At 35.4% G+C, this 12,215-nt stretch overlaps 1 protein-coding gene across 1 annotated transcript in view; it reads right to left on the bottom strand.

Moving 5' to 3' along the window:
• Positions 1-348, bottom strand: part of jam3b (junctional adhesion molecule 3b) — a gene marked incomplete at its 5' end in the record, with an annotated part of 31,128 nt that extends 30,780 nt beyond the window's left edge. Inside the window, one exon of the mRNA XM_060890356.1 lies at positions 234-348. Within this exon, the coding sequence (XP_060746339.1) occupies positions 234-348 (115 nt within the window). The remainder of the gene's footprint in view (positions 1-233) is intronic.
• Positions 349-12,215: the final 11,867 nt, after the last annotated feature.

Here is a 12,215-nt window from a genome sequence, read left to right as displayed (position 1 = left end):
TTTATTCACCTCATACTTTCTAATTCATCGTGTTTTTCCACGCAGATTTCTAGCTGCCTGGATTAAATGTGTGTTAGTTTGGGTTTAAGAGAAGCAGCAGCTCCTCTAACATGTCGGATACTTTACTCTTTCAGCGTATTTATGTGGAAAAAATTACCACAAGCAAAAAAACAACAAAACATGCAACAATTTACCCCAGTAGGTTTAAAACAGGCTGCAAAAACATTACTTACATTGTATTGTGAGGAGAGTCAGAAGACAAGCCAGCCGCGTTAACGCCATCTTGGTGTGGATGTACTGTGGAGAATGAGCCGTACATGCGCAAAGTGAAGGTCTGCTGAGAGGATGAGAGAGGAGGGGGGGGGAGAGAGAGAGAGAGAGAGAGAGAGGGAGAGAGAGGGAGGGAGAGAGAGAGAGGGCGAGAGAGAGAGAGAGAGAGAGCGAGAGAGAGAGAGTGGGAGAGAGAGAGAGAGAGAGTGAGGGGGAGAGAGAGAGAGAGGGAGGGGGAGAGAGAGAGAGTGTGGAGAGTGGGAGAGAGAGACAGAGAGAGAGAGAGAGAGAGACAGAGAGAGGGGAGAGAGACAGAGAGAGAGAGAGAGAGCGTGTGTGTGTGTGTGTGAGAGAGAGAGAGAGAGAGAGAGAGAGAGAGAGCGTGTGTGTGTGTGTGTGAGAGAGAGAGAGAGAGAGAGAGAGAGGGAAAGAGAGAGAGAGAGAGAGATAGAACTACCGTGTTAATTAGTACGGCAACAAAAAGAGTACGCGAAGCAGCAGAGTCTTATGGTAACTATAGAAACCTGTTGTAACGCACTACTTTCATGTACTATTAGTAGCTCAATAGGATTTTCTCTAGTTGTTAGCGATTGAATGAAGGCCAATCACGTTGTAGTTCCCATGGCTACCGCGTGCATCGCTGACGCTGGGATATCCACTAGACCAAAGTGTAAATGTAACTGATCAAACATGATCAAATGTGTTATTATTATTATTATTATTATTATTATTATTATTATTATTATTATTATTATTATTATTATTACTGTAATTATTATAATTATAATAATAATTATTATTGTCATTGCTATTATCATTATTATTATTGTTGTTATTATTATTGTAACAATAATTAGTATTATTGTTGTTGTTGGTGTTCTTCTTCTTCTTCTTATTATTATCATCATCATCATCATTAATAATAAAGGGGGCACGGTGGCTTAGTGGTTAGCCCGTTAGCCTCACACCTCCAGGGTCGGGGTTCGATTCCCGCCTCAACCTTGTGTGTGGAGTTTGCATGTTCTCCCCGTGCCTTGGGGGTTTCCTCCGGGTACTCCGGTTTCCTCCCCGGTCCAAAGACATGCATGGTAGGTTGATTGGCATCTCTGGAAAATTGTCCGTAGTTTGTGTGATTGCATGAGTGAATGAGAGTGTGTGTGTGTGCCCTGCGATGGGTTGGCACTCTGTCCAGGGTGTATCCTGCCTTGATGCCCAATGGCGCCTGAGATTGAGACTGGTTCACACTGCAGGTAAAAGTGGCCCAAATCCGATTTTTTTGGGGTCAAGTGACCAGGTCAGACTTCTTCAAGAGTAGTGTGAACACTCAAATCTGGCCCAGATCTGATTTTTTCAAATCAGATCTGGGCCACTTCCATATGTGGTCCTGAATCAGACCCAAATCTGATCTTTTCCAATGTGGCCGCAGTGTGAACAGCCAAGGCGGATTTGATGCGACTTTTACGTCAATCTACATCGACATTCGTCACAATTATGCACCGCGCCGGCGAAACCTTTCTTTTTTTGCGCCGTCAAAAACGTGACACAAACGTGACTGGTAACGTGTGTGTTAAGAGTGTTATTTAAAGTGGTTATGTGAACCAGCTCATAATGCTTGCATTGAATACATCACATTATAGAATTACATGATATGTTTGCTTGCACCAGATGATACAATACTTCCTCCATAACCTCGCCAACTTTTTAGCGCAACGGCCTGCTGCGTGTGACGTCATTGTTATTGTTCGTTTGCGCATGCGGGTCAGTTCGAAACAGCAAACAGTTCACACTGGTATCTGATATAGGCCACATTTTAAAAGGTAATGTGAACAGCCAAACAAAAAAATCAGATCTGAGCAAAATATCCGAATTGAGCATTAAGACTTGCAGTGTGAACGCGGCCTAAGACTTGCAGTGTGAACGTGGCTTATGTTCCTGTTTCCTGTTTGCTCAGTGTTCTGCCCTGTTTTGCCTGCCGTCTGTTTGCCTCTTTCTTGTTTTGGATTAATAAAAGACTGAACTGCATTTGGATCCTCACTCGCCTTTGCCTCACCATGACAAATAATAATAATAATTTTATTTAACTTTTATTTTTATTATAATTTTTTTTATTAATTTTTTGGTTACTTTCAAAAGTAAAAAGAGAGAAAATTTATTATTGCCAGTTTTGTTGAAAGACCCTCTTGGTAACCTACTTGTTAACGTAATCAACTTAGGGGAAAACAACATTACTGCCAAGTTATTAAAATATGTAAAATAAATAAAAAACATTTAAATACTATATATACAGTATGTATCTAACATTGGAATATCTCTTTTTACATGAATATTTCTTACATCATTTTTACTGGGTCATACTGTATAAACTTTTTATTTTTTTAATGATGATGATGATGATGAAACAGTGCATGTGTATCACAAATATTTTAAGAACTGGTATTTGATTACAAAACTGAGTTAATTTGACGAAAGTTCATTTTATTATGACATGTAACAGTATATATTATTATTTTTAAATACATGCAACATTCTGTTTCACCCACGCAAATGCTGTAATATCATTAGAATTGTTAGATGACAACAATTCTATTCGATTCTTTTCCACACAACTAGCCAACATCATAAAGACTGACAGGATTTCTTCTAGATGAAATTATATGAAACAACTGACACAAGAGTGATTAGATTTTAACATATTGTCAAGTATTTTTAAAGTAGAGAGTCAGGAAAATGCTATTTATGACATCAACAGGCTGCCATTCAAGACACACAAAAAGTATTTACTATTGATTCTGTGAGTAGTTATTTTCACATGACGTCATAATCATAATTACACAATTTCACTAGTGAAATAGATATAGAAATATTTCTGCAAATCTGAACAAAAAACATTTTTTTGTAATTAGACACTTTCAAAATGTGAAGAAAAAAAAAAAAAAAAAATAATAATAATAATAATAATAATAATAATTAATAGCCAGGTTTTACAGAAAGCCTTTAGTCTGTTACCAGAAAAGTGTGATATTGTGTCATTGGTACAAATAAGCAGAAGCAGTGGTGACTATTTTTATCTGAAATGGTTCTTGTACTGTCCATCTGTATAATGATCTACTAATTACTTAATGAATAGGATCATCGCATTGCCAGAACAGATGTCTTGTACATGCAAATGCAATTAATTCTTTCTGGGAGAGACTTACTCAAATGAAATCAGCTCTGAAATTCATTTAGATCCCTAATCAAAGCAGTTTTTTCTCTTTCAAAAGATGGCTCTCCTGTGTTTTTTTGATTCTGTCATTAAGAAAACTTTGGGCTCCCTGACTTCTATATATTGTTATTCAATAGAGGGACAAAGTCTAATGAGGAAATGACAAAAATGTAAATTAGTCATTTCTTTGATTGGAAAACCAAATAATTTTCACTCTAGGTTTAGGTGGGTTTTAAAAATTTGTTTGATTATGAGGACGTTTTATTGCTTCTTCTCGTTGTTATACAAGTTATTATACAATTATAATAACTTTATATAATGCTTTTAAAACCTTAATGAATTTATGGCTATGGCTTTTTTTTTAAAGTATTTTTTAAAGTATCATTTAATGAAATGTTAACTTGCATTCAGTTGACAACACACAAACAATTGTGAAAGGAGCAGGAATAGATATAAGCTTATAACTTTCAGTGAGCCAGAGTCAGTGAATGAGTGAGTCAGATATTTTCACTTTCCCAGTTTGCCAGCATGTACAAGCCAGTTAACTAAAACTTTTTTTTAGAATTAAACTAGAAAACTAGAATTTTTTTTCAATATGCAACAGGCAAAATGACTTTATAATCACCATCGAATGGAAAGAACAGATGAAGACACCCTGCTGCGATCAAAGAGTTGATTAATTATTGATTAATGATTACTGAAATGTGTAATAATGCACACTGGGGGCTCCAAATACATTCTTCCATTATCTTTATAAATACCTTCTTTGTGTTTGACAGTTATTTTAATACCGTAACTCTGCTCAGTGTGTAAAGATAAAGAAACATATAGAGATAGAGACCAGAAATATGTACACAAATGCTGCTGTGGTGTTTAATATTTCTAGGTTTTACAGCTGCTAATATCTACATTAATTCACGTCCACAATTTTTCCACATAAAAATATGAAGCAGTGAACGTTACAACCACAAACACAAAGTGGCACAAAATTGCGAAGTGGAAGGAAAATATTAAATGGTGTCCTTTTTTTTTTTTTTTTTTTTACAAATCTTAAAAGTGTGGCATGCATTTGTATTCAGCCCCCCTGAGTCAAGTGAAATTTTTGCCCATTCTTCTTTGCAAAATAGTTCAAGCTCAGTCAGATTGGATAAAGAGTGTCTGAGAGATCATCCAAAAATTAAATTAAGCACTCTGTATTGTATTTGTATTAGCCATTTCAGGATTTATCAAGTTAAAGTTTCAAGTTTCAACAACCGTATACTGTTTCACACTTAACTCTTATCAGCTTGATACTCAGCTTCCTATGCATTTGCTATGCACCTTAATGTTATCAGTTTTGACACAATATTTCTGATGGTATTAAAATGGGTGAAAGATTTATGTGAAATAATAAAGTGTACTTATTGTTCACTGGCTAATATGGACTGTCATTGTGCTAACTGTGTAAAAAGCTTTGAAAAAGTGAACTTGTTTTTGGTAATAGTCTGTAGGGAGGTTGGGGTGGTGTAAAGTTACAGAACATGTCTACTCCCTGTGCGTTACAGTAGACTGAGTCATCACTTCAGTTTAATTTAAAATAATTTCTGTAATGATGAATCAGTATATAAATAACTCTCTTAAATGACATTGTTTCAGTTTATGTATGTATTTGTGTATATACAATTATGTGTATACTAATAAACTACTTTTACTACTTCTACTACTACTACTACTACTACTACTACTACTACCACCACTCATAGTAGTACAACTACTACTGCTACTGTTATAAATACTTGTACTACTACTACTACTACTACTACTACTATGACTACTACAACTACAACTACTACTTCTACTACTACCACCACTCATAATAGTAAAACTACTACTGCTACTGTTATAACTACTTTTACTATGACTACTACTACCACTACTACTACTACTACTATGACTACTACAACTACTACTACTACTACTACTATGACTACTACAACTACTACGACTACTACTACTACGACTACTACAACTAATACTTCTACTACTACTACCACCACTCATAATAGTAAAACTACTACTGCTACTGTTATAACTGCTTTTACTATGACTACTACTACTACTACTACTACTACTACTACTACTACTACTACTACTAATACTACTACAACTACTACTACTACCACTCATAGTAGTACAACTACTACTGCTACTGTTATAACTACTTGTACTACTACTACTACTACTACTACTACTACTATGACTACTGCTACCACGACTACTACTACAACTACTACTACTTTAATGCTACCACACAGGATACAACAGAGTGTATAAATCTATACATGAAGACAAGTTCCTCTGACATTTCATTTGATTGTTATCTAGGAACGTATCCAACTTTACCGCATTCCAGATTACCATAAATATTTATCTCCATAAACACAGTCCAGCTAAATAACACCATAAAGACTGTTTCAAACTGATAATATAAAAAGAAATAATATTTTAATGTTTTATTGGTAATTGTATCGTAAAACAGTTTATAACTTTACTTCATACTGCAGAGTAATTTGTAAATGTTTTTTTTTGGTGTAGAGAAATGTGACATTTTTCTGTTATTGCTTTGTTAAAGCGGCTATAAATGAGAAATTAGGTCTTGAGATTTTGCTTCAGGCAGCACATCAATTTGTAATTTGGGTTTGACGTTAAATAAAATCAAATCCCACAGTAGATTGTAATTTTGCTTTTGGTCATACATGAATCTTTAATTTCACTACATGTTGCCCAGCAATTTATTATCATGATTATATAATTTATATATTAGAATACAATATAATTTATTCTTTATTATGTTTTATGTTGCAAGCAACATTTAATTTCATTTCATATGCAAAGCACTGAATACGCACTATTGCATGTTGGTTGATTGTTGACATTGTACATGATCTTAACTGACTTTTATTACAAAGCAGATTGTCCATTAGATTCAGTCACTGCATCGCACTCGTACGGTGTGTGAGTCCTGGGCTGTTTGTCTTTTTGGCAGAAACACAGACCAGCTGCATCTCAGTTGCAATTAGGTAATGCAATCTGACAGGCTCAGAGTCATAGACAGACAGGAGTGAAGCGGGTTACCGGACGATCTCTATACTCTACATGCTACACTTTCCAGGACACTGAACCTGAGCAAAGCCTGGTATCATCATAAACTTTCTGCTTGTGGCTCCCCTCATATACAGTACCACCCAGGATTGAAGGAGTCACAAGACTAAAATAATTAAAAAAAGAAAAAAATAATTTAGAGTGGCCAGATTGTAGGAATAGTAAGCACTTGTAGTGTTTTTAAGAGAGATTAAGCATGGCGGAATCAATCAGGAGTAAAGCTGGTTGTTGTAACGGATCCAGAAAAGCTATTAGGGAATAATACAATGAAATAAGATGGGCTTTTTATTTTTTTTAAAGAGCATTAAACCTCTAAAGCTCTAACACAATTACTTGTAGCCCTTAATATAAAGTGAAATAATTCTGGGACTTTGTCATAATGAGCTGTTCATGGCTGTTTTCCTTAATCTCATAATAGAACAGGAAATCACTGAGAATTTGTGTTACACTGACATACTTACATATATTCATATATCACAGCACTGTTCAGTTGATTAGTTTATTTATTTATTTAAATAAAAAGCCAGCAGATTATTCACTTATTTTTAAACATAATGTTTTCTATAGTCACAGGATAATTTTGCAGAGACGACTTGGTGGATGGTAGAAGAGGAATAAAAGACATGAGTATGTGGCGTTATAGGAAATCGATCAACTGCTACTTCATTTTCCTCCATTATAAATCAGACACAAAGTGGAGTTATTGTTACCACCCTGAAGTTGATTATTAATTAACTGACAAGACCTACTTTTTCCATGCAATATTCAGAAATGTCCATTGAAGCAGTTAGCCCATGTTATCACATTTATTATAGACGTAATACACACATATTCCTTCACCAGCCTCTTTTTGACTCGCTTGCAGAAAAAAAACACAAACACAGACACACACACACACACACAAACACACACACACACACACACACACATTTCATTTTATTACCAAGAAACCAGAAAATGGACAGTCCTCTGTCCTGAAGACCGAACTTACTGACTATTTCAAGCTGCTGACACTGGAGACTCCTTACAGATCGTAATGGTTGTATAGCTTGCCTCTGTATAAATGGGAGCCCAAAACGGTCTGTGTCCTATAATACATCCTTGTCGTTGATTTTCCTGGGTCCTGTGTTGACTTGCTTTCATGTATTACTGTCAAATAGATTAGCAGATAAACAGACAGATCCCACAGATGCCTGGCACGTGATATAAAGGTGTGCCTATAACCGTATGGTTTCACTAACGCTTGCAGGCCTTACTCAATTGTACCCCTTGGCCTGCCAAGACCCTGGCATAGACACCGCTCACACATTCACAGCTGCCACAGACCCCTGGCATAGCGAGCATTCACTGTGTCAGCTGAGCAGGGCAGGGCATTCTGGCAGAGAAACTGCGATGTGGCATCTTGTGCCACTCAACTCAATTCCAATCCTTGTGCGCAAGTTAACATCTGCAGAACAGTAAATAAAAGAGAGAGAGAGAGAGAGAGAGAGAGAGAGAGAGAGAGAGAGAGAGAGAGAGAGAGAGACGGTTAATTTCTGGATGGCTGCCATGCATACAGATGCTCCAGTGCGTAGCACCTGAGCCTAGTGAAATTGTTAAACTCTATTATTAACCACAGCTAAACCCTATAGAATGCAGTAACCCCATGATAGCAATGCTAATTATCCTAAATTGTATTTATAGCTTTCTATGTTTCTATTAAGGGAATTTACATTGCAGAGAGAATTCATACACCTGAGTTGCATGGCAACCATGCTGAGCAATAAAGCCTGTTGCCTTAGAAAGCTTTTTTCTGTTTCTGTAAATGTCCTTGATTGCTGGCTACATAATAAAACCCTGATTTAGTAAGATGTCTTAAAGTATTGTGTAGCTGTATTATGTGAATAGGCAGAATGTTTAAGCTGAGAAGATTTCACATCCAATCAGTGGGTTCTGCATGAGCTATACACATGTGCTGAAACAGAAGAAGGCATCTGTGTCCATGCCCGAATAATGTATTACCATCAACGCCCCTTATCCATTGTTCTTAAGATCCTAATAGCATTCCAGGAACGTTGTCCAGGTAGCGAGGCCTTTAAGACCCTGCCAGCACCCCCAGCTCGGGTCTGTGTCATGTTTCCTCATCAGAATGAAATTCTCATAACTTTAGCTCAGACCTGCTCAACAGATGGTGAAGGATTCCTCAACTGTCTTTCAAAGTGAGCACAACATATAAAATTTAATAACGTTAAAAAAACAACAAATTAAAAATACCTCCAAAAATCCCCACTCTGTCAAGATGGACTTAACTCTTTGATAGCAATGCCAAACAATACCAAGCAGAGCTACATAAAATAAAATAACATCTGGCTTTTAAGCATCTGCACATTATTTGAGTTTTACTTTCCCCCAATAGTTTTTATTTTTACAAAAATAAATAATGCTCTACTTTCTACTCACTGTAATGTCAGAATTAGCATCAGACTCCAATTCCCAGAACACATCATGGTTTATAAATATGGCTGCCACACAATGAAACACCCATCCTATGCCCTTTCTGCGAATTTACATTATATATTTATTGGCTGTATTGCATTCTGGAAACTGAGGTTTGATGCTAATTGCGTCTGTGACATGACCTTTAATTAAATGTAATTATAATAAATCATGAAATAAAATTTCATTAAAAACATATGGAAATCAGGTAGTAACTGCTGCTGTCTGAGTGAATATGATGCACAGACATATTCTATTCTATTCTATTCTATTCTATTCTATTAATGCCGCTATTGTATTCTGTCTGTTAATCACTGTGCCATTGTGCCAATGTTTTATTCTTATTTCGTTTCATTTTAGTATACAAGAAAACAGTTTTATTGTTGTATTCCATCCTATTGTTATGAGAGCCATGAGGGCTCCCTCTGCTGGCCACGTTATCATCAGGACTCTAATTCCCCCTATCCATTGCACCACCAACTCAGTACACCTGTTTTCTGTTTGTAATCACCTGGTCTATTTAAGCTCACTCAGAACTCTCTTACGACGCGAAGTATTGTTAGCCTGTCTGCATACCGAGAGTATTTCTCTGTTCTGTTTATTGCCTCGTTTTGACCCTGCCTGTTTTTCGTGTTTGTGATTGTTTGCTACCTGCCCTGACCTACGCCTGGATTATTGACTACTGCTTTTGGATTTCCTTTGTTGTTGATGTTTGCCTGGTGTTTTGACCCTTGCCTGTTTTTGGATTTTGCAAATAAACCTGCATTTGGATCTAACTGGTTTCACGCCCATGACACCTATTCAATTAAAATCCATTTAATTCCATATTCCAATTATATTTTATTTGGGGTTATTTATTTATGGTTAATAGTGTACAAATTTTTTGTTGTACACTATTCTACTTTGTTCTGTTCACGGTTGTTTTGTTTTTTCATGCTATTCAACTGAAATCCAACATTTAATTCTATTTCATATTGTATTTCTATTCAATTTCTATTCTATTCTATTCTGTTCTTTTAGCACATATGGTTCTGACTTAAGTTTAACAGATAAACTGTGTTCCCAGTAAATAAAGATACATATTACCAACAATGAAAACAAATTAATTCAGTACTTTAGAACCAAACACAGTCTGGAGATTAGCAGCTTTTTAACCCATAAATATGTATTAGCTATATGAATAACCATAATCACATTCCACTGTCACTTAAATATTCTTTTGGCTCTTTTTATCCCTTGGATTAAAAGACAAATACAAACATAATACATGCAAAGCAGAAAGATCCAAACCTAAAAAGGCAAGCAGTCATATTTAGTTCGAAAACTGCAAGTGAGTATAGAAATGTGCTCAAAACACAAGACATGCTACCAGCAGAAAAGTAAATGTTTTATGGCTTTAAGTCTTGTGGATTATTTATAATGTTCATCTATTGCTAAAAATGTCGTCATTCAGAAAGAGGAAGGAAATTGTCAGTTCAAGAGAAATCTGTTGTCATGAGATCCACAGTGTAATTCTTCTCAACTCATAATCATCTTAAATATTACACAAATGATTAGAAATATGCATACAGTATTATGCCCATTTAATCCTTCACATATACAAACTCTTAATCCTTTATTCATGAATATTTAAACCATCCCAAATTTCCTTCAGACTGAGTTCTTCCTCCTAACGAGTATGCAGCTGAAATGTCTCTTTGATTATGAATGTCATGAAGTATGACATGCTCTTATAAATTTGTCCTCCTTCCTTCTTTTCCCTGTAAAATTCAATTCAATTCAATTTATTTGTGTAGCACTTTTAACAATTTCCATTGTCTCAAAGCAGCTTTACAGAAGTATGGAAACAGAAGAGAGAGAAAAAGAAATAAATATATAATAATAATAATAATAATAATAATAATAATAAGAAGAAGAAGAAGAAGAAGAAGAAATAAGAATAAAAAATAAGTGAATATAAGAATAGAAAAATCTTTTACTTACAAATAAATAACTTTGACATATTTAACGTAACTTTCTTTTTACACTTTTGTTTATACTGTAACTTGGTAGTTTATCAATTTATACACTGCTTAATCTTTCTTTATATATTTTTAAAATGAAAGTTTCCATACTGCCTAATGTTTTACTTATTGCTGAGAAAGTTATTGGATAAGAAACTACTTTTTAACAAGCTGTCAAACTCAGCAATCACAGAAAGAAAACACACACATATGTTAGTCATATAGACTAAACCCAGCTTACTGGTTTACTGATGAGCTATTACATTAAAACCACTGACAAATAAGTAAATAACATTGGTTACTTGTCATTGTGGTGTATATATTAGGCAACAAGTTACCTTTTAGATTGTAAAAGCAGGAAAAATAAGCAAGTGTATTGTGATTGTGATGACCAGATGACTAGATTCGACCGTCTCCAAGAAAGCATCTCCAGTATGCAGTGATTAGCACTAAAATTGATCAAAGGAAGGACAATCTGTGAATCGGACACAGGGTCATGGGCACCCAGTCTCATTGATGAGGGGATATGGTAGCCTAGTGATTAAGGTGTTGGGCTACCAATCGGAAGGTTGTGAGTTCGATTCCCATGTCCACCATTCGATTCCCATGTCCACTGAGCAAGGCCCTTAACCCCCGATTGCTCAGTTGTATTAAAATGAGATAAAAATGTAAGTTGCTCTGGATAAGGGTGCCTGCTAAAATGATGTAAATGTAAACAATGATGTGGGGAGCAAAGGCTAACTCATCTGCTTCAATCCCACACAGCTACTCTAGCACAAATTGCTGAAATCAGATTTGTGCATGAGCAATACACTACTGCAAAAATATTTATATATGTAATGAATGTCAAGTCAAGGGTCAAGTCAAGTCAATGTATGTATATATTCACAGAGTCTTTTATATAGATTTTTGTAACCTACAGATTTTTACTGATTTTCAGTCCTTTTTAGAGCAAAATTCTTTCCACTGCTTGTTGTAAAAAAACACTGAATATCCAACAACACATTATCTTATACTTTGACGCAATCTGAAGCCAAGACAACACTGAATATTTTATTACCTTACAACTTTGACAAAAACAATTGGCTCTAATCAAGAGAAGGAAATGAATCAGACTGGAT

The sequence above is a fragment of the Tachysurus vachellii genome, chromosome 17, assembly GCF_030014155.1.
Source record: "Tachysurus vachellii isolate PV-2020 chromosome 17, HZAU_Pvac_v1, whole genome shotgun sequence".
Classification (NCBI taxonomy): domain Eukaryota; kingdom Metazoa; phylum Chordata; class Actinopteri; order Siluriformes; family Bagridae; genus Tachysurus; species Tachysurus vachellii.
Note: the sequence above shows the minus strand (reverse complement) of the source record. Positions and strands in the feature narration are given on the sequence as shown.